Below are 23,879 nucleotides of genomic sequence, written 5' to 3'. Positions count from 1 at the left end.
TTCACTAAGCAGAGATGTAAAAGAAAATAAAATTCCTTCAAAAACATATTAAATTATATTTTAATTATCATTTACTACCTGTTAACTCATATGAATGTTACTTTGTTTTAGTGTAAAAGATAATATCTATCTAACTATATTATTATTTGCAAAGTGATTTTTCGCAACCGACCTCTCACTAAAAGTTAAAACAGTTAATTCGTTTATGCCTGCAATGAAATATTTTATTTTAAAAATAATTTTCATTTTCTTTTTAATAGTTTATCAAAATTTTAGTGCTAAATCCCAAGATTACTATTATCATTATTTCATTTATAATATTTTTAGTAACCATAGTCACTTAAAATGACTTTTAACGTTCTAAATAACTAAAAGTTTGACTCTTAAAATTCAAATTTCATGAGCACTAAGACATTCCCAACTCTTGATCCACAGATAAGGGAAGTCATTGCAAACATAGCTGAAGGCAATGCTGAAAAAATCAACCGCATAATGAAATCTGCAAAGAAGGCCATTTATAAAGGACCTTGGCCTAAAATAATTGCTTATGTATAATACTATATAATGTTTTTGAGTTTTAGAAGTTATAAAATTTAATGTGATATGGAATGATCTTTGATTGGTTTGGCTTTAGATCTGCTCAAGAAGATGGACAAGGCGAAAACAGAGGCGAATGTTGTAATTTGTGACACACTTATTGATGGTCTTTGCAAATACAAACATGTGGATGATGCACTCAACATGTTCATTGAAATGCTTAACAAAGGAGTCAGGCCGAATGTTCTTTTTACTTTCAATGCCTTTGCTAAACATGGAAAGATTCTAGAGGCTGAAAAGTTGTACGAGGAGATGATGGCATGGAACTCTTTCGCGAGATGGTGCTAAGATGATTTGTTGGCAACATCATCACTTACAACATTCTTTTCCATGGTTTCTGTCAAGTTGGAGACTTTGATAAAGCTCAAGAAATTTTCAAAAAAATGGTTTCTAGTGGTTTAGCTCCCGATATTTGGACGTATAACATTTCGTTGGATGGGCTTTGTAAAAACGGAAGCTAGATAAAGCATTGGTCATATTCAAGGATCTTCAAAAGAGTGCACCAGAACTCGATGTTGTCACATATAGTATTATCATTGAAGAGATGTGTAAGGCTGGCAACGTGGAAGCTGGGTGGGATTTGTTTTGTGGCCTCAGCCTCAAAGGAGTGAAGCCTAATTCTGTAACCTACAATACAATCATCTCAGGCTTGTGTAATAATAGATTAAAGCATGAAGCATATATGCCCTGTTGAGAAAAATGAAACAAGACGGGTCTCTCCCAGATAATGGCACGTATAATGCGCTAATCCGGGCACATCTTGAAGATGAGGATGAACAGAGGGAATCTGGTGATCTGAAGAGACGACGATAGATACGGTTGTTTCGTTCACGCCATAGCTCATGAATTCATCCTATTGCCAAGCAAAGATAGTTAGGAATCGCATCCGTTTGTCCCCGGTACGCCTGATTAGACTTAAGAAATAGAAATAGACTATCTTACAAGTATTGCTGTTTTGCACCAAAAAAAGTATTGCTGTTAAAGTAGAGTCTTAAGAGCATCTCCAATGTAAAACTCCATTTTTTCTTCCAAAATAGAGTAAAAGTGAATATGGAGTAAAATTGTTCCAACCCTACTCCATTTTTCACTCCATAATAGAGTCATGAACAAACAAAAAATAGATTACTCCATTTATGGAGTAAATTTCAAAATGGAGTGAGATATGGAGTTGGGTTAGAGCATATGTTACTCCATAATCATTTTTACTCCATTTTGGAGTTAAAAATGGAGTTGGGTTGGAGATGCCCTAAGAAACATAGTTATCTTATAATGTTCTGTGAATGGTGCATGTTGATTGAACTCTCTTAAGAAAGAGGCTCTTGCGTCGAGGAAATGATTTACTTGTTATACCCCATTACAACATGTACTTAGATATGTGTTTTAACTTTGTTTATTTTTGTTATAATTATATTCAAGTTATCCACCGACATGTTACGAACTGCTTTAAACAATAGATACAATACATCATATCCATGCAAAATGCAACACACCATTTTAATTATCGTCTGCACAAAATCTAACAATGATATTTACTACCTAACTGTATTTGTCAGCTTTTCGTTGTATAGCATAGCCCTTAGTCTAGGTAGAATTTTGCTTCGTTAAAATTAACTCTTGTCTTTTATCATCTGGCTTACATGTGCAATGTGCTCCCACGAAATAAATCACCATTGAAATGTCCATCACATTAATGGCAATAGAGCTATCTGTTTAGTTAATATATGTGTCGAACGGGAACAAGATCATCACCCATATTTTTGAAATTCTCCGATATCTTATTTGTCTGATATTTCATAAATAGCGAGATAATTGGTACTTAAACCTAGGTTTTAATCAGTAACGACTCTCGAATATATATATAAAGGAAAGTTTTATCATATTATTTACAAAAATCAATAAACATGTGTTACTTACTTTTAAAAAAACAAAAAAAAAACATGTGTTACTTTTCTTATTAAAAACAACTTTTGGAAAGCTAGTTATAATGATTTTACAATCCACTGTTTTTATCTGGTATACGAAACTTGTATCAATGTGTTCAATTTCAGGTATATAACCAGGATTATGAAACTTATAACAAGGAGCGACGAATGTCACCTTTGCATTCAGAATTGTAGGTTCTCATTTGATCAATGGAGAATATGATACAACATACAACTTGCCAATATCTCGAGTCGGCCTGCAAAGAGTTAATTGCCATGATCAAAGATCCGACAGCATGGCCAGACATCTCACCTGAACTAACAGAGTTAGCATCACTTAAGGAACGCTTTGAAGATTTCAAGATTTTTCATGTTCCAAAGACATAAAACAAGACTGCTGATTCTGTAGCCAAGACTGCAAGAGCGTTTCATAGGAACTTAGTTTTTATGGGTTGTTCTATCCTGGTATTAATTCTCAGACCACCTTTAGTTTGAATGATAGAGTAATCGTTTGATGTCAAAAAAACCGGGATTATGAAAAAATATTTGATAAATCAAGTTCATGATACAAAATATCTAGTTCATGATAAAAAAATCCAGCTCATGATTAACAAACTAAAAGTTAATAAAAATATTTGACATTTATTGTACTTTTAAAGACGATAGCTAATAAGATAACTACCATATATCCTATTTTGTCTAAGATAATGATGTAACTTGTCATACTTCTTATCTCGTTAGGACCTTTACCTTTGTATAAATAGAGGCCATTGCCTAAGGAATCAATAATAAAAACTATTCTTTTACATACTAAATTTATTTCATGGTAACAGAGCAAAAGATCTCAAAATTTTCCCCATAAACGTGTTTCTTAACTCTCAGAAAACATGTTTGATACTAATTCATCTGCGCCGAATCCACCTTCGACTACTTTATCTACTACTACCGATAAGTTCTTCCTACTCCTACACCCATCTGATTATCCTGGAGCTCTTTTTATATCCGTTCTACTTCATGAAGACAACTATACTGAATGGACAACCGAATTATCAAAACCAATACAAGCTATACAAAAGCTAGGGTTTCTTAAAGGAAGTCTAGTAAAACCGACCTCAGAACCTGATATATCTTGATGGCTTGCTACTAATTTGATGCTAGCGGGTTGGATTTGTACGTCTATTGATCCAAAGATACGATCCATGGTATCCTTTATTCCCGAGGCTCATAAACTTTGGGAAAACCTCAAGCATCGATACTATGTTATTAATGGTGTAAGAGTTCATCAACTCTGGGATGCAATCAACAACTGCAAACAAAATGGTCAAATGGTTATCGACTATTACTGACACAATTTGGATTCTCTCATGATTAAGCAGACCATTCCTTATTTTCCAAGGTTCGTAGTTCGATATGCATACATATACTATTCTATGTTGATGACTTCGTCATAGCATATAATGATGCTACTGCTTTACAAGAATTTATAGACTACTTACAACGCTTCTTCCATATGGAAGGCTTAGGCAACTTAAAATACTTTCTTGGTCTCAAAATCGCTAGGAATGCTTCTGGTTTCTACATCTCGCAAAGAAAATACGCCTTTGACATAATAACAGAAGCAGGTCTGCTTGGCACCAAGCCATCCCCCGTTCCAGCCGAACTTAATCATAAGCTCACTAAAGCTACAGGCCCTCTTTCCAGCACACATCAGTACAGACGCCTTGTTGGTCGTCTGATATATTTAAGTAACACAAGACCGGACCTCGGATACGCTGTTCATGTACTTGCTCAATTTATGCAGAAACCTTTATTGCCTCGCCGGGTTGCTGCCATACGTGTTGTTAAATATCTCAAAGGGTGTCCGGGTCAAGGAATCTTCTTAAAAGCAAATGATTATCTTCAGATAAGTGTTTATTGTGTTTCGGACTGGAGCTCATGTCCTACATCACGCCGATCCTTAAGTGACTACATTATCTTTGTTTTCACCGGTTGTGTGGAGAACAAAAAAGCAAGATGTAGTGTCCCTATCCTCGGCTAAAGCCGAATACCGTGTCATGTCTGTGACGCTTAAAGAACTGAAACGGATGAAATGCCTTCTTCAATCCTTCGGAATTCAACATCCAGCTTCTATGAAACTTTACTGTGATAGCTAGTCTGCAATTTATATAGCACTAATCCAGTTTTCCATGAACGCACCAAGCATATAGAAAGAGACTGTGATGCAGTTACTCCCAAACTCTTTACTACCGAACACGTGTCCTCCAAGAACCAACTGCCAGACATGCTTACTAAGGCTTTACCTTAACCTCTATTCGAAGATCTCTTGTTCAAATTAATTAGGTGTTCGAAATCTCAAACTTCCAAATTGATGAGGAGTAATAAGATAACTACTATATGGTTTAGGATAACTCCTACTATTTCCTATTTCGTCTAAGATAATGATGTAACTTGTCCTACTTCTTATCTCGTTAGGACCTTTACCTTTGTATAAATAGAGGCCATGACTAAGAAATCAATAAAAAAAACTATTTATTTACATTCTAAAGTTATTTCAATAGCTTTTTCAAAAAGCAAAAAAAAAAAAACAATTCATGAACAAACTAAAAAGTATTGAATTGTGGGTTTTTTCTGTGTGGTTGGCTATGTTACATGGAAACGGAAGCGGAAACGTGTCGGAAGCGTATATTTATATATGTATATATCAAAATATATAGATTACAAATGTGACTAAAAATTATATGATTCAAATTAAAATAAAAATTTTGTTCATTTATAATAATTTTAAATGATTTTATGTTAAAACCGTGAAATTATACATAAACTAAGTTTATAAAATATTATTAAACTAATTTTTTTTTAATATTTCGCAAATAATTAACATAATATATTTGAATATAGACAATATATCTCTAATAAACCCTCAATGCATAAAGACAATATATAGTAAGTTTTAATGCTTGTGTATATATATTCTCTATTTCACTATTATATAAAAACAATGTTTCTTATATTTTTATTTATTTATGATATTGTATTTTTTTAAAACGGGAGCGTGATTCCAAAATGGAATCGTAAGCTTCTAACGTGTTTTTAAAGAGGCATTTTTGAAAACGCATTGGAAGCGAGATTCCGAAAGTTTCCACAAGCTTCCGGTTCCGAAGCGGGAAGCGGACGTCCGACAAAGCTTTCATGCAACCTAGGTGGTTGGGTTATAGGCATTGACAATGATTATGGCCAGCTTACGTTTATATGTACAAATTCAAAAGTTTAGGGTTACACAATTTTGTTTCAAAAAGGGGTACAAACTTTTTTTTTGCTTAAATTTGGGGTTACACACATTTGAGATAGTTCTTTGTTAATTTGTAATTGAACAAACTTTTTTTTTAATTCTCACGTTGGTTGTTTTGTTTTAATGAGATTCAGTAGATAACAAAAAGTAAGGATGTAAAATAACATTTATTGCTTAGTTTTCTTGATATAATTGTATGAAATCAAGAAGTTGAAAGAAAGAGTGATGGTGTGAAAGTTAAAATGAGGAGAGTCCTTTTGGGAAGAAAAAAATTTAATGGGTTTAATTGAAATCGATAGGTGCTATAGTACTAAGTAGTTAGAAGGAGGAAGCAAACAAGCATGGGTTCCGTTTTCACTTGTTCACTTACTTTTAAAATCGCACTGCCAAACTCATTACACTTTCCATGTTCTTTGTTTCAAAGATCTCTCCGATACTCTCTTCTTCATAATAAATGAAGACATATGTATCGTATATACAAAGGCTCTTTAAGTGGTTAAAATTGTTTGCGACATGACCATATCAATTAGTAAATTAAGTTTGTCGTACATGTAATGCTGACTCTGTCCAAAACAACCTTGAAAGATAAGATCAACTGATGATATCAAGTAATATGTACTATAAATTACACCATATTATTTAAGCTTGAAATCTACCTTTCAAATCGAGTATTATTTATGAATCTAAAGTCACTTGTAAGGGAGAGTATCATGTTGTTTTCCTAGTGAGTCCGAATGTTTGGGTTTCATTCATAAATAAAAATACTATTTAATAAATTACAACTGGTCAGCTTTACTGTTACCATAAATGAGTCCACAGGTTCACTTAATGGGGATGAGGCTTGTGAATCTTCAAATCAGAGACATAATGAATAACCCTTTTTATCGTAGCGTGAACGAGATAAAGAGGAACATGCATGATTTCCACATAATTACCTAATTATTTTTAAGCTAAAATACTAATTTAGTTACATGCTCCATTTTATTTGTTCTTTTATGCATTATAGATTATTTTCCCTTATAAATTTTATCCACTCTAATTCTTTTTGCCCCTTTTATCAAACGTCGCTATTTATAACAGTCGACCTATTTGCTTTCCTTCAAATTATATCCTCATCAAACAAACAAAAACATTTTGACTAAAATAGAAAATGAAGATCAGGGGTTTAATATTGGCTTCTTCTCTCCTGATTCTTGCATTCATTCATCACTCGGAATCAGCTTCAACGCGGAGTTTTCTGATGAAGAATGGATCCTACGAAGACGGAGAAGTACAAAATCTAAAGTTCAACTCCGCGGAGATGATCACTAACGCTACAGCTGTGGAGTCAAAACGGATAATTCCCACGGGTCCAAATCCACTTCACAACAGGTAACTTTGATCATTAATTCAAGAACAAGATATGTTTATGTGCATGTATCTTGTTGTTCTTTTTTTTTTGTTATAACCTATTATCTTATTGTCTAATGTAATGATGAAGATATGAGACATTTTATAATTAATGTTAATTACTCGATATTCTTTGCCTTTTCACACATATTTGTTTAAAACTTTGTTTCAAATTGATTTAAAGAAACCATATGATATAGGGTTTAGAGCAACCAAAAATACCATATGGTTGGCTCAGCAAACAACAATCTAACTTTGGAGGCGAAAAAGTGGAAAGTGGTTCTCTCTTATTTTTCAACATAAGTTTTTAGATCTATCGTTTCTATACTTCGCATGAACCACATGCCCGTCATTTTTTACGAAATATTTTAGTGAAAAAATGTCCTCTTCATAATTTTTGATGTGCTAGATCTTCAATGTAAATCTCTAACTCATTTTTAATGTTAACTTTTAATTCCCAAATCTATCTCCACAATTCCTTTGATCACTTTAACATAAACTATAAAGTGAAGATAGTTCACCTATAACCGGTGGTGGTGGCCTAGTGACGCTTGAGGGAATTACAAACCCAATACGGCAAATCCGGGTTCAAACCCCACCGGGCACATAGATATGAGTTATTGCTTTCGGCTCATTTGAATGTCCAGAAGAAGGTCTATCCATGGGCTGTACCTCCACCTGGGGGTTAAGTATGTGTCTTTAATAGATCCGGATTTAACCATTTTTCAAAAAAAAAAAAGATAGTTCACCTATTATTAGTCGGAAAAAGATAGAATGTTTTTTTCCTGCCCCGGAAAGTCGAATGTTCAATTATTTTTTATAAAAAGTAAGATGGAGAAAATATATCGCATGGATGGTATTTGGATTCACGTTGAACCTTATAATATTATACAAGTATTATTAGGCTGATACTTCAGTTGATTGTGTGAATTTGTGTTTTGTATAGACAGTCGATTTTTTCTTGGGCAGAAGTTTCTGAAAATCTAATTAAATTCGCATATGTCAGAAGAAACTCACTTTATAGTTAATACTAAGTGTCTCCCAACTCCTACCTTGTCTACCTCTCTCTCTGTTCCGAATATTAATAATGCAGTCTTGCAAGTGTTTTGTCTTGAACGATATTTTTAGATCATTTTTCACCTGGTAATCTGGTTGTGTAAGAAGCCCTAATGTGTTTTGTCCTCTAAAGATCTGATTTTTACTCAGATAAATCATGGGAGCCCTATCAATTCTTAATCCTTATATGATTTATCGCTCCTTTGTTGAATGTTAATGGTTACAAACTGAACTAATACAACTCTGTCTCACAATCAAAACGAATCGATTGAGGTCAGTTTTAAGCCTGTGAAGCACCGCATATACACAGGTCAATTCTGTGGCATATATTTGAAGTCAATCTGTAAATATATACTACGATTTTTGACATTTAATTTTAAATTTTAATATTTATATCTCTAACTGCAATTTTGCATTTTTGTCCATAGATTTGATTTTGCAAGGGTCAAGAATATATATTTCCTTATTTACAAGGGTCAAGAATAAGCAAAGTGTTATCTTCATCTCATGGATTAACAATAAAAACCTATATTTCCTTATTTACACTTAAAAACCTTTTTAGTAGATATTTTTATGTTCCTTTAAACTCTATCTTTATACTAATCACTAAACCTTATACCTTAAAATCAAGTTTTAAGATTTTGGATCGAAACCATAAATTTGGGATAGAATTTGAAGAGATAAATTAAGGCTTTGTATAAGAACTTAATATGGTGGGTATAAACTTTAGAAGTTTATGATTCAAAATATATTAAGTACACATAAAAATTATACATGTTTTATATTTTTTTATCTTTCAATATGCATAATTTATATTTCTGCCAACACATAAATAGAAAACTTACATTTATATAGTTATATTTTAGTTCATTATTTGTTTTGATTTATATATTGTAATTTTATTTCACCATTTAACAATTTTTTATTATTATTTTTTTTATTTATATATTGTAATTTTATTTCACTGTTTAACCATCACTTAAGGTGTTCATTATTTCTAACTGAATTATTTAAATTAGATGAATTCAATATTTTAATATTTTTTGAACATGTGGTTACGCTGGTGAATCTGGTGATCTATGTATGTATACATAGGTTTAGATATAATAAAAATTATTTATCAATTTAAAATCTCGAAAAACCGCTATTCACATATGATCTGAGACTGGCTGATCTGATATGGAAACTTAGGAAACCATGTAGTATTTTGAAATATTGAAATGAACTTTTAATTATTTTTACCATGCATAACACAGAATAGATATTTTCCATCATTAAATAAACTATTTTATTTGTAGTTATTTAATTTTTAAAAAACATATTGCTATGCCACCAAAAGAGAACTGTGATATAAATAATTAGAATTAGTTGATGTAATTTCAAAATTAACTTTAAAATAATCATTATTTATTTATTATTTATTTTAATTTTTGTCATGATTTCTATTTTGTTATAAGAAGTTACTCAAATAAAAATGAATTTAAAACAAAAATAAATTTCACATTTAATTTTATTTTTATAAAGAAAATGTATTTATATTTTTCTTATATTTTTATATTTTGTCTTGTTATATATATACTATGCAAACAGTATCTTTCGTATATATATTAAATCTATTTATTAATTTTCTCTATCGTTTAATTACGATCGATTCAATAAGCTTAAACTGTAGAACCAAAATCTAATCTGATTTAGTGTATGGATTAAATTTAAAAAGATTGGTTGAAATTAGTTTATTTCAGTTTTACAATATTAGTTTATTTCAGTTTTACAATATTTAAAATGTATTAGTTTAGTTTTAATTTTAAATTCATTTTCTTATAAATACTATTTTATCTACTAAAATATGTAATATAAATTAAATATATGTCTAGGTATGCAACCTCATATTTTTTAGAAATATTATAAATTTATAATGAAGAATATGTGTTGGAAATTTCACATTATTAAATTTCTAATCATGTATTCCATGTAATCAAAATATAAATAATATTTACCCCCACGAGTAACAGGATACACAATATTTGGAAAATTGGCATATCCCTACATCAACCCGAGTTCGACAGTTTTTTTTTTTTTTGACTAATGGCATTCATATTATAGCAAAAGAAATAAAATGTTTTACAAGCCCAAAATCTATAGTCAAACCCAAATAGTGAAAAACCAACAATTTAGTAACCCATATAGTAGATCAGAAAGGTTTTTCCAGTGGCCCAGATTGGTTAGGAATTATCGCAGTGGTTAAGATCAGTCAGAGAGTCACCGAGGGTTCTCCGTGGCTAGCCACATTTGCATGAGCCCGATGAAGAAGTAGGAGATGATGATCTGTAACTCAGGATCCGATCCTTAATTAGACGATCAAGTTGTCGAAGTAGAGGGTCGGGAGATTGGAAAGTCTGTTGATGAAGACGCATGTTCCTTTCATGCCACATAGTATAGATTATTAGACACAAAGTGTCCCACATCGGTAGTTGAAAGGGATTCTTAGTAATATATAAGGTGGATGGGCCACTCCTCTTATCACCAATTGGTTTTAAGTGTGAAGCACATCTAGCTTAACATGGTATCAGAGCCCGATCCAAGCAGTCCAACCCGATCTTCATCGACTCGGCCCAAAGTTGGTCTACGGTCCTTACCCGAACATTCCGAGATTGACGCTCAAAGAACCATCATCTCGATGAGGCGTATTAGACACAAAGTGTCCCACATCGGTAGTTGGAAATGATTATTAGTAATATATAAGGTGGATAAGCCACTCATCTTATCACCAATTGGTTTTAAGTGTGAAGCACATCTAACTTAACATAGATCACTGCCTGCCAACAGAGTAAGATAAGTCTTGTAGTGGCTGAATGGAGCATCAACGGAAAACCTCCGACCACAGTTGCCACACAAAGGAACAATTGAAAAATAGGTGATTCTGTGACTCCGGTGCAGCGTTACAGAGAAGGCAAGCAGGATCAACCGGCAGATTCCATTGGAGGAGACAATCTCGAGTGGGGCATCTATTCAGAACAAAAAGCCATGTTAATATGTCAAAATACCACCAATAAATAGATCTGAATATTTATTGTGTTGTTAACATTGCTTAAATTTTAGGTTATATGAATCAGAAGAATACACCCTACCACGAGTATAGATTTATTCACTTTAGGTACATCGAATGCGAGAATCATAACTGTCGAGACAGAGGAAAAGGATCTTCAAGAGTAGGGTTAACCACAAGATCAACAACGTACACCTTTAGTACTGGTTATGAGAGGCTCGTACTCCTCAGCTAGACTTTAGAAGGTAGAAAAGATCTTCATTCTCTCTGATAAAAGACTACCAATAGAGGACAGTTGGTCGCAAATGAGCTTTATCTTCATTTGTTATGGCTTGAAGTTTGCCTTGAAGCTCATAGAGGCGAAATGAGGATTTTCCGTTAGTCACTGATAACAGAGTTTGAACTGTAAATTAACTTGCTTACATGTCACTTAAAGAATCCTACGTGGCTTTGTATGTTTAAAACAATAAATAATTACTAAAAGTTAATTATTGGTTGAAGAGGGGGAGAATCGACCACAGTAAACAGGTTAGAGAATTTACCCATCCGAATGTCAACCACTATGTCAAACCCGAGTCATTTCTATGATTTTTTATTTATTCTAATGAATATTCCAGTGTCTTTGTTGTTTTAGCTGAATTTCCTCATCACTTGTTCGTCGTTATGCTTTGTGTGTTTTCTCTAGTAACTTTCGTTTTTATTTGAATCTTATAATATGATGTATGGTAACTTAACCATCTATCTTATTAAAACAGAAACATTCTGTTGGACCTAACATATATTTTGTAAGTTTTTAAATTAAATACACTTTTATACTTTATAGTTAAACCTACATTAAATCACTAATGTTCTTTTTTTTATACTACTATCTATGTTTCTAAACAATATACTTATTTCTTTATATTACTATCAATGTTTCCAAACAATATATTTTTTATATTACTATCAATGTTTCCAAACAATACAATAATTAATCTTAGTTATTTTATATCTATCATTTTCTCTTTAAAATTTTGTAGAAATGTCATAATTTCATAAATTGCAAAATAATGAACTTTAAAATTTGGATTATAAGAATACAAATTATGAAACTATTACAATTTAAATCCAATTAGATTACATATCGGTCATCCATCAGTTCAATCGGTTAGTCTCGGGTTTTAGTGAATTTTTTTAATATGAATATTTTAAAAACCTAAATTGAATTGTCAGACCTCCGGATTAACCGGTATAATCACAATCGGGTTGAATTTAAAAATACTGATTTAAATGCAAAAATATTTTAAATACACACTCTTTAAAATTTACCAAAATATTTGTTAAATTATTAGTAAAAAATTTCATCCTAAAATAATCAGCGCTTCCAAAGCGCGGATCAAAATTTAGTATGAGGATAAAGTGCAAGTCGAAAGAACAAAAACTACTTCGAAAAGATAGTGGCCAGGGTCGCAACAGTATTGACTTCGACACAATTGTTTAATATTTGTCCAAATTAAAAGGCTTTAAATCATCTTATTCAACTTGAAATGGCTGGTGAAAGGACCAAAACAAAAATATTTAAGCAATTTCAAGGAGTGAGCTTTTGATGAACCATGTATATCCTTGCTTAGCGATAGAATAGACGGGTAAGTTTGCTTTAAATAAAAGGTTTTGGCTGACATCGTTAAACTAAAAAGCTTGCCATGAGGATGTATGTAGGTATGATCTTTAGTTTTGTTTGAACAATTTTCTTGCGTTCCAATCTTAACTTTATGTATCTTATAATGTACATTCTAACCTCGCAGACAGTTGTTCCATACATTACTTGATGTAATTATGTGCCCTTGTCTTGTAATTCCAGCAAAGATAATTGCAGGAGTTTCTACTGATTTGCTGTTCAATGTTGATTCTACTTCAAAGGTGTCTTCTTGTTGGTACCTTAATTAAAATATCAACAACTAATGAGTATTTTGGTACCTTATAATAACGGTATAATACAGATATAGATTTGGGTTGATCTGCTTGAACACTTTGTCCTTGTGTTAAAGATCTGCCTTTCCTGTATTCACAAAACTTTCTTGAAATATACAGTTTCATAAAAGTGGGGGACATCAAACCAAAAGTAAACCTACTTAGTTACATTTTATCGCCGTGATTCAAAAATTTGCTCTTTTTCACTTTTGTGCAGTAGATTCTCTTTGTCTTTGCTTTGCAGTGTTTTCTTCAAAGACTCGCTTCCACATAGGGATCCATATCTCCCGAGCAACTGTGAACTCATCAAGCTTCTGCTTCAGCCTGCTTAAGATCACAGGTAAAACCTTCTTGTGGTCTTCTCTTACAACTTCAAACATATCTCCACGGTACAGCCTTTCGATGCATCTGTAGAACTTTACTCCAAGATCTTCCACGCTCATCTTCTCCCTTATAACTTTCTCAGCGCTCTCCACTGCACTTTTCAGAGTTTCCATCAACATATCAGACTCAAACATGTCCTCTTCGCATCTCGCCATTGCTTCTTCGTATCTGCTCAGTTTCTTACGTCTCGAAGAACCATTAAACTGCATCAGAGAGTACTTGTTGTTCAGTACATTGTCGTCTGAGTCAGGACACTGCTCTTCATCAGGGATAAGCATATAGCTCGGTGTCACTCGTTCTAATAACCGCCTCGACGTTCTTGGTTTCTTCAGAGACCTCTCATCAGTCGGTTCCGGTTGCAATATCCTTCTCTTCTTCCCTTCCAAATCCATCTTGTCTAAACCATGCGTAACATCTTTCACCAACTCTCTCCCCTCAGAAACCCTAATCTCAGCATCGGCTCCAATCTTTGGATCTTCTTTAGCCCTAATACCAAGACGATCTTGTTCAACGTATGGATCACGAAGAAGACCATCTTCTCGTATTTCACCTTCTTCAAGTTCAAGACCCGTATCTTCAACCCTTTGTTGTGTCTTTCCATGATCATCTCCTTGAGCATTGTTCTTGAACAGAGGCGGAAGAGATTTACAGAACTGGCTGAGCCTGATTTTTTTATCACCAAGGTCTTTAATGGAGGAGACTAACTTCAGCAACTCGGAAGGACCCACCAGTTCCTCACTGATCTTCTTACAGAAGCTTTTGAGCGACTCAACCTCAACCTCACTCAGCGCTGCATCTTTATCTTCTTCTTCCTCTTCTTCTTCTTGAGAGTTATTACCGTTTAGAAAATCTGTGAAGCATCGGTGAAGAAACTCGTCGTTCTTGAACAAAACCAGAGCAGATGCTATGAGTTGGGTCTTGCCTATTCTCTTGCGATTAGAATCTATCAACAAGGAGGTGAGCGCCTTGAAATCAGCCGGACTTAGTCTCTGTTTGAAGATACTCCATAACTCAAGCGCACTCTTCTTCACCATCCTTTCTCAGTCGCCTTCAAGCTTTCTTTTTGAATCTTATTTCTTCCTTGTTGCGCACGCGATCGACTACTCTTTATAGTGATGCTGTTTATCTATTTTCTTTTGTTTCAGATATTATCCTGCTGAGTAGTCATGTATATCTCCTTATATATTGGATGATAAAAAATATATAAATCACCGATTTTGTTTTTGTCATAAAGTTTTTTTTTATTTCAAATCTTTTGGATTTTCTTTCTGACAAAATGGTTCCTTGGAGAGAGAAACTCTGGTTAGTCTATATATTTACAAAACGAACTACAGTATATTTAGTTTTAAAGTGATCCAATAATTTAAAAATACTATTTAAAAATCAAAATGGCAATAAAAAATCAAATTACTAGAATATTTCTATCTAAAAATATTTAAAATTATCTAAATTATCTGAATTTTTATCTTAACCCAAAAAACTAATATTTAAACCTAAAAAAATCAGTATTGTTTTTACTTTTGTAATCCGAATTAACCGAAAATCAGAATTGAATAGAATCCAAAATTATTTCAGATATAAGTCGGTTCTCAACTTTGTTGCTCAAAGCGAACCAAAACGAATTCGAGAACTAAATATCCATGGCTAATAACAATTTAATCTTCACAAAAAGGAAGAAGAAATAAACCATTTTACATCTAACCTAATATCTGATTCCTTTTTATTTCCGGTGTCCTTCTCTTTGCTTTGCAGTTGTTTTCTTTAAAGACTTCTTCCAGCAAAACTTTCAGTTTTTTTCAAACAAATATGAGCACATTCGGTAGTTGAATGCGCTCACTTATATGTATGCCTCACATACTTATTAACTATCTAGAAAACACAAATTCATTAGCTATGTAAAACCCCTCTCTCGTCTACTTCATATTTTTCTATATAGAATGGAACGTTTTCGGATATCCGAGAAATTTAAAATATCCAGATTCATATTCGTCGAATCCATGGATTTTGTATCAAGATTCTGACTCATGGCTTTTGGATATCCAGATTACAGATATATATTTAAATATTATTCTATCCGCGAGTATCTGGATCCAAATTTGGATTTAGATTCATAAAAATAATAAAATATATATTTTTTCTAAAATACTTGAATTTTAAAAATAATATATAAATTAAATATTTATACAAGAAATATATATATATGGTAATATAAAACTAATTTTATGTATAACAATTAATATATCAAATATAATTACTGATAAAATTAAAAATTTAATATATTCTAAAAATACAGATCTCAATATATTAGAAAGTAAGATATTAGGATCCATATTCGATTTTGACGGATCTGAGATTTTATTATCCAAATCCAGATTCGAGCGTTTTGGATATCCTATTTTTAGAGCGGATCTTAGATCGAATACGGATTCCGAATAATAAGTCCAAAACCGACCTTTGTCTACTCTCTCTCTATAAATTTAACTTTTTTTTTTAGTTTTTTGACAAATAAACCCAAAATAACAAAAAGTAAAACCTCTCCCAGACCGAGAGGGTTTATCATCCACTTGCGGCTCATAAAATATTCGACTCTTTCCACTTTCTTTTTTTTTTCCGTCTTCTGTAACTTTTCCTCGATCTGGTAGAAACCCTAGAAACCACGGGATCTACCTTCGATCTCACCATTCTACCCATCACCTTCCTCTTCCCAGCTTTGGTTTCCGTAACCGTACCCTCAATTGCCATTTTCTCGAATCAGAGATTCATCTCCGCGCCGGTGCTAATCTGAGATTTGTGTTTGCGGATGGCTTCCAACGCTGGTAAGCCCTTCTGGGTGAAACACGCAGAAGACGCCAAAATCAAGGACGACGGGGAGAAAGACGCCGCCGCCAAAGCCGCTTTCGACGCCACATTCAAAGCCGCCGCCGATCAACAACCCACGCCGTTGTTAATCGAACCTTCTCCGTCGTCCACGGTAGTACCGGAACCAGCACAACCGGAGGAGGAATCCGACAGCGATTCTTCGGATTCGGAAGATGAATTCGATTACTTGTCGAGGAAACCGATTGGTCCATTGGATCCGAGTAAGTCCACGGCTTCCGGAGCTGGGATCGGTGGAGGAACTGCTTGTGTGCCGTCTACCTTTGTGGTTGTTACAAAGGACTCTGATGGGAGGAAAGTTCCCAACGGTGGGGCTTTGATTAGGGTTAAAGTGACGCCTGGTGTTGGTGTTGGTGGTGAAGAGCAAGAAGGTGTGGTTAAAGATGTTGGAGACGGGAGTTATGCTGTTACCTACGTTGTCCCCAAGAGAGGTAACTATATGGTCAGCGTTGACTGCAATGGTGATGCTATTATGGGTAGTCCTTTCCCTGTCTTCTTCAGCCAAGGTAAAAAAGGTTTTTTTTTTTTAGTGTTGTTTCTCGTGTGGATGCTAAAGGCTGTCTTTTTATGTCTGTAATAACAGGAACTTATTCTTCTTCTGCTTCTGCTGGAATCATTGGCTCTGCTCCAGCTTCATACTCAAGCCTTACAAACCAAACAATGCCGAACATGCCGAACTACACTGGTTCGGTTTCGGGTGCTTTCCCGGGGCTCTTGGGGACGGTTCCAGGGATTTCTCCTGGTCCTTCAGGTGGTGCTATTTTGCCTGGGGTTGGAGCTTCGCTTGGGGAAGTGTGCCGGGAGTATCTTTATGGTAGATGTGCTAACACGATGTGCAAGTTGAGTCATCCTCCGCAGAGTTTGCTCATGACTGCTATAGCTGCCACAACCAGCATGAGTAATCTAAGCCAGGTTCCTATGACACCTTCCGCTGCAGCGATGGCTGCTGCTCAGGCTATTGTCGCCGCACAAACCCTTCAAGCTCATGCTTCTCAGATGCAAGCTCAAGCTTTAAACAAAGCCTCTTTAGGTATTGTCTCCTTTAATTATTGGAACATATATATATGATTTTTGTTTGCTTCCCGTTGTGATATTAACGAGTTTTCTGATTTAGGTTCCCCGAGAAAAGAAGTAAAGGGGGAAGAATTGAAGAAATATGTCCAAGTTGGCAACCTGAGTCCACTGCTTACCACTGAGCAGCTTAAGCAGCTATTTAGCTTCTGTGGCACAGTAGTTGACTGTACTATAACTGATTCAAAGCACGTTGCTTATATAGAGTACTCAAAGCCGGAAGAAGCAACCGCTGCGTTGGCATTGAACAATATGGAAGTTTGCGGTAGGGCTTTGAATGTTGAGATTGCAAAATCTCTTCCTCAGAAACCATCTTTGGATAACTCTTCTTCATCCTCCGTACCAATGATGATGCAACAGGCCGTGGCGATGCAGCAGATGCAGTTCCAGCAGGCTATACTGATGCAACAAGCCATGGCTACTCAGCAGGCGGCGAATAAGGCTGCCACTATGAAGTCTGCCACCGAGCTTGCAGCAGCTAGAGCCGCAGAGATAAGCAGGAAACTGAACCCTAATGGAGTTGGGAATGACGAAAAAGAAGCTGACCAGAAACCTAGGTGGGCTTGCTCTTTTCTCCCTTTGATAACGTTGTCATATCTTTTGAGAACTGAACTGATAGTCATTACTCTTGTGCAGGTCACCATCTAAATCTCCTGCCAGGTCTAGATCGAAGTCAAAATCACCAATTAGTTACAGGCGAAGGCGGAGATCTCGGTCTTACTCACCACCATTTCGTCGCCCACGAAGTCATAGATCAAGATCACCGTTGAGATATCACCGGCGATCAACTTATGAGGGGAGAAGGCGGTCATATAGAGATTCTAGGGATGTTTCTGAAAGTAGGAGATACGGTAGATCAGATGAACACCATTCATCTAGTTCAAGGAGAAGTAGAAGTGTAAGCCCCCAAAAGAGAAAATCAAAGCTGGTTGATTCAGAGCTGTCAAGACATGGACGAGATAGCTCATCTCGTGGGGATAAGAAATCATCTCGTGCTGGTTCACGATCACCAAGGCGACATAAGGAAACTAAGTCAACCCCAAGAGATGATGACGATACCAAAACCAAACGTAGAACACGTTCAAGATCTAGATCAGTGGAAGATTCGGCAGATAAGAAGGATAAGGCTAGGTCAAGGTCAAGATCTCGTGACGGTGGGAAAAGAACCAGAGACACATCCCGAAGTTCTGATGATACTGAACGGAAACAGAGGGGGAGGTCTAGGGCTAAATCATTGGAAGTCAACAATGGCTCTCATGAGGATATTGATGTTGCTGAAGGCATGAAGGAGGAGAGGAGGGGAAGGTCTAGGTCTAGGTCTAGATCATTGGAAACTGAACACAGGTCTTCTAGGAGAAATGAGCTGGAAGAAGATAAAGACACAGGATCTCGTAGAAGGAGGTCGAGGTCGAGATCAGTTGACGGTAGTAAACGTAGTCATACCAAGGAGACTCAGAGCAGGGAGAAAAAGTCCAAGCGTCGTAGTGGAAGAAGGTCGAGGTCAGTGTCGTCTGAGGGTAGGCATGGGAGAGAGAGAAGGTCATCCCCTGGATACTTTGATGAAAAGAAATCATCATCAAGACGTAAGGGACACTCGAGGTCGAGAGAGAAGAGGGACAGTTCAAGAGAGAAAAGATCAAAACGACATGAAAGATTGCGGTCAGCTTCTCCTGGAGGTTCTGAATGATCATCAGCTGTTTAAATAGCAGACTGGCCTTTTCTCCAGTTGAGACGCTCTTACTCTATTTTATTCTCAATGCCACTTTCAAATAAACTGTTTAAAACTTCTAAAAAAATTGTTTCTGCTTCACTTCCATCTTCGTCCAAGATAATGAGTGTTTCTTGGTCTCTTAGATTAGTGATAAATTAGAAGTTAAAAAGTATTACTGACGTGTCGAACACCCACGCTAAGTAACCTCACGAATAGACAGTTTATCATTAAAAACCCATACATTATAGATTAGTGTACTTATTTCAATCTTACACAGACACTCGCCTTCTTACCATTATTCTCTGATGGAAAGCACGACAGAAAATACAACGATTTAGACACACAAACATGACATACTTGATAAAGAAAAGAAACAGAAATTTAAACACACAAACATGACACACTTGATAAAGAAATGATACAGCAAACATCACTTTTGAATTTCATTCTCCGTTACTTAACTCCTTGACTAAACCACACTTCTCAAGTTCCCCTTTAACCTTCTCCATCTCATCCTCCGGCAACGTCACCATCACAACCCTCTCATCCTTCTTAGCCGCTGGATAAACCACCACCGCTCCGTTGTCTCCTATCCCCTGAACATTACAATACACCGATCTCGGTGATGTCTCCCTTACTTTCGCCTCGTAGAAATCCACTTCACTCATATCCACAAACGTTAACTTCGCTCCGTATACAATAAAGTCCTCATCTCTCTCCCCAAGCTCATTGATCAAGAACGTCTCATCGGTCGCTTCTACCATCGCTTTTAAAATATCATCCAAATTTGCATGAACCACAGAAAAATCGACGTGAACGGAGCTAATCATCTGAGTGTTCCTCACCGCTCTATGCTTCAGTCCGTTGGGATCCGGTCTGATGATCGTGATCGCAACCGGCTCAGATTTTCCTCTAGCCTTGGCTATGCATTTCCATATGATGCCAGTAAGGATCTCGAATTCATTTCTGTTCGCTGGAAGTTGTGATTTTATGTCGTTCACCTTTACATTGAAGGAGTATGTTGTCATTTTCCTGTTATTCGAAACGACCCAGAGGTCACCAACCGGGTCAACCTGTTTGATGGACCCCGGTTCTTTGTCCGTAGTAGAAGTCGGGTTTGGACAACCTTTTTGTAAGTTAGAGGGTTTGGGCCAGTAGATCTCTTCACCAGCTAAGGTTCGAGACCATAGGTTGAAAAAGTGAGAAAGAGAGAATAGATCTCCCATGATATGTGCCCAACTTAGACCAAACGCTAATCCACCGCACTTGAACCGGGTCATCTACAGCAACAAAACCGATATTTTACTTTGCATTTGTTTGGCTAATTGAGTACCGATATTTTACATATCTGAAACATATATTTTAATTACATGTCAAAAATACTTTTTTCAAATTTCTAAGATCTGTAAAGAAATTTCTGTCTTTTTTTTTGTAAACTAAATATTTTAGCCTGGTTGAATCCAGGAGAGTCGCAAGCCCGCGGATGTACTGTTTTTCTTTTTGAAACTTAAAATTTTTACTTTGTCGCCAGTTCCATGCAAAAGCACTCTTTTATGTCCATAACTAGTCCTGCGCTTGATGCTTGTTTTCTTTTACATTTGTTTAGTTTTCTATAAAGGGTTTAATGGACCAAACACCATACTGATCACATGATTTACAACGATAATGAAATTCGAATTAAATCAGTTGAAGATATGTTTTTTTTGGTAAGAACAACAAGGTAAAGGTGAAACTATGTTTTTGTCTATTCATCAATGTATTTTCTTGTTTTTTCTATTACTTTAATCTATATTTTTGTTTGATCTTTTATATTTAACGTGAATTAGTAGAGGCATACACGCACCTGAATATAGATCAAAGGAGAGTATGCCAACCCGGGTCCAACTGGTTGGTGATAAACCAATGACTCATCTACGGACCGGTCTGGTACACGTAGCCACTCCTCCAGTGTGAGATCGCACTGACTCTCAACAAAACGCGTGCCACAGTCGTTGCACTTTATGAACAGACGTCCCGAATCGTGCCGCCTGAACCTGCCAACGATCCATGGGATATGTTCGAACAGTTGGAACAAGGGCCATTTCACGTGCATCACGGTCAAGTCACGTGCCGTCTGGGCCGAGTATATATAAACCACCTTTAGGTAGTGGAGCTTCATGGCGAGGTCTAAACCGGTGGGTTCGTGGGTCATGCCAGTCTCTGTTGGTCGGGATGCACTCACGGTCGATAACCGAAAACTATGAATTGGACTGCTTCCCTCTTCTTGAAGTCGACCCATGTGTATGAGACAGAGGGTAGATGTATGAGAAATATAGGTAAAATATTTTCGAGTAATCTCTCGGTCTGGCATGTATATATAGGAATAATTAAATATTTTCTGGCAAACATTTTTCTCAAATTTATCACTGTTTCTTGACGTGTCGCTCTCTCTTTCATCATTTTTATAATTATGACTGTGAGCTACTCACAAACTTTTTTTATATGTACTATTGGCTGATCCTCGGTTCTAGTATGAACACACTTAATGTTATAGAATGTTCTTAGTCCGAAGGTGTTACCATACTGTGTTGCCAGGTTTGCTTAGTGAGAGTGCTAAACAAAATAAGAAAATGAGATAAAAGTGTTATAATATATGCTCATTATTAAAGTCCATATTTTAGAAAATTATATATATATATTTGTACCTCAATACTTATTTCTTGCTTTTCTATTCACAACACATATGGACTTGTTGGGTTTTTGTCAACTGGAGATATGCTGGTTCATATATATAATATATATATATATATATATATATATATATATATATATATATATATATATAATTGATTTGAACTATTTTTAACGATCTGCAATCAAGATCCTAAATGTTGAGCTATGGTGACAAGAATAAAATAAATATGGTTAAGTCCAAATATGATCCTTAAAGAGAAGGAAACTATCACAACCGGTTTTTTATCCATAATTTAGTTAAGCAATTAAACAAAGCAACCCTAAGCCAAAAAGTGTGTAGTGTAGTGTACGAACACTACATTTTAGTCAAAAAAAAAAAACACTACATTTATCAATCATATTGCTTCGACATTTATTAAGGCTCCACTTATAATCGTACGCCAGCTCCCTTTCAGATTCCTTTTATATGAATATATGGCTTATCTTTGTAAGTTCACTTATCAAGAGGTCACCATCCAATTTGCTATAACATTGTGGGAGTTACTTAAAGAGTGTAAATGATATTTTCTTCCTATTTATAAGCTAGATAGTGGAAAATATAGCAAACTGGTAAAGGAAATGAGATTTAACATCACCGGTGCGACTAGTCACCTCTTGCCAACATTTATTAATTAGGAGTTCATAATTATTTACACGATTGAAGCCTCATTAGAACGTACAAATCCGAGCTCTCTCTCACACATGTTCCCCAAACTGCAAAGATATAACGTACACACCTCTCAGTTAGATATACAAGTGAAGCATGGTTAATATCTATCTAGACCTCAATATCCAAAACATGAAGTTTATACTCAAAACAATTCTACTAAGTACTATTTAGATCTCTCTTTATTTGATTGGGTGGTATATTTGGAGAAGATAATTTTATGTGAGTAATGCAATTAACATGCTATCTTTTTGTTAACACAGTTAATGCACACACATTCAGTGAGAGATGTTAATATTGCATTATTCACAAAAAAATTATCTTACTAATGTACTGGTGTTCGTCACCACCATATATCTCTATAATGAGAAATCTAAATTGTTACGAACATTAGGTGCGTGTAGGTGAGCGTGACTGGAAGTTTGTTTGTTTTTGTTTCAAAATTGTTACGAACATTAGGTGCGTGTAGGTGAGCGTACATACACTTGTATCCATATATACGTTATAGGTACACAAATATCATTAAGTTTGTGCATACATATGAATCTAGTGTTGTTACATATGATCAATTTATATATACCTTGTCACCTTGATAATTTTTAGATCCAGATCACTTTTAATAATACTTGTGTCAGATCCAAAGTGTAAGTTCATTTTCCCAAAACGTAGCAATCATCTAGCATTCGAAATCGGATCCCGCAGATGTCTAAAACAATATCCAGTAAGCACCAAGAACGATAAATTTGTAACTCTAGTGATGTGATACTTATAAGGACCAATATCTATAGTATAAGGTTGTGACTGACTGTGAACTGCTTTAGATAAGGTGGTCACAATATCCAGTGACATGCTTAACTACTATGAACGATCCAACTACTTTTCACGTACAGTAGGTTTATGTCTTGGGGTTCACGTGAACTAGTCGTGTGGAACATCTATATATAATACAAAAATGTACGTTTTATTTTGGTTAGCAGCAAAGAGCAAATGATATTTAATTATATGTATGGTCCCTGCGGCTTGTTCATACTCAAGAATAAGTAAGTGGAAAAGCTTTTATAGTCTTTCATGAATGTCAATTCACAAAAGAATATAATGGGCTTTTGTCCCATATTCTGTTATTACGTTTTGGGCCATGTTGCTATATGAAGCCGCTGGGTGTGGTTAGTTATGAAGAAGAAGTTATAGATAAATCGGGAATAAGAAAG

At 35.1% G+C, this 23,879-nt stretch overlaps 4 protein-coding genes across 4 annotated transcripts; 2 read left to right on the top strand and 2 right to left on the bottom strand.

The window, feature by feature from the left end:
• The first annotated feature begins 6,880 nt into the window (after positions 1 to 6,880).
• LOC108810449 (CLAVATA3/ESR (CLE)-related protein 19) lies at positions 6,881 to 7,328 on the top strand. Its single transcript, XM_018582556.2, has one exon. The coding sequence runs from the start codon at positions 6,959 to 6,961 to the stop codon at positions 7,181 to 7,183; it is 225 nt and encodes a 74-aa protein (XP_018438058.1). The 5' UTR covers positions 6,881 to 6,958; the 3' UTR covers positions 7,184 to 7,328.
• Positions 7,329 to 12,693: 5,365 nt separating this feature from the next.
• Positions 12,694 to 14,830, bottom strand: LOC130495997 (paired amphipathic helix protein Sin3-like 2). Its single transcript, XM_056987712.1, has one exon. It carries the CDS (start codon positions 14,665 to 14,667, stop codon positions 13,453 to 13,455), a length of 1,215 nt encoding a protein of 404 aa, XP_056843692.1. The 5' UTR covers positions 14,668 to 14,830; the 3' UTR covers positions 12,694 to 13,452.
• A 1,385-nt stretch (positions 14,831 to 16,215) lies between these two features.
• LOC108812276 (uncharacterized) lies at positions 16,216 to 19,391 on the top strand. Its single transcript, XM_018584497.2, has 4 exons — positions 16,216 to 17,016; positions 17,094 to 17,540; positions 17,625 to 18,138; positions 18,218 to 19,391. The coding sequence occupies exons 1-4, from the start codon at positions 16,434 to 16,436 to the stop codon at positions 19,266 to 19,268; spliced, it is 2,595 nt and encodes an 864-aa protein (XP_018439999.1). The 5' UTR covers positions 16,216 to 16,433; the 3' UTR covers positions 19,269 to 19,391.
• Positions 19,392 to 19,493: 102 nt separating this feature from the next.
• LOC108812277 (protein ECERIFERUM 26-like) lies at positions 19,494 to 21,626 on the bottom strand. The gene is made up of 2 exons (XM_018584498.2): positions 21,136 to 21,626; positions 19,494 to 20,572 (listed from the first exon to the last, which is right to left on the bottom strand). Exons 1-2 carry the CDS (start codon positions 21,568 to 21,570, stop codon positions 19,736 to 19,738), a joined length of 1,272 nt encoding a protein of 423 aa, XP_018440000.1. The 5' UTR covers positions 21,571 to 21,626; the 3' UTR covers positions 19,494 to 19,735.
• Between the last annotated feature and the right edge of the window lie 2,253 nt (positions 21,627 to 23,879).

Source organism: Raphanus sativus, chromosome 6 (genome assembly GCF_000801105.2).
Source record: "Raphanus sativus cultivar WK10039 chromosome 6, ASM80110v3, whole genome shotgun sequence".
NCBI lineage: Eukaryota > Viridiplantae > Streptophyta > Magnoliopsida > Brassicales > Brassicaceae > Raphanus > Raphanus sativus.
This window is presented reverse-complemented; position numbering and strand designations above follow the sequence as displayed.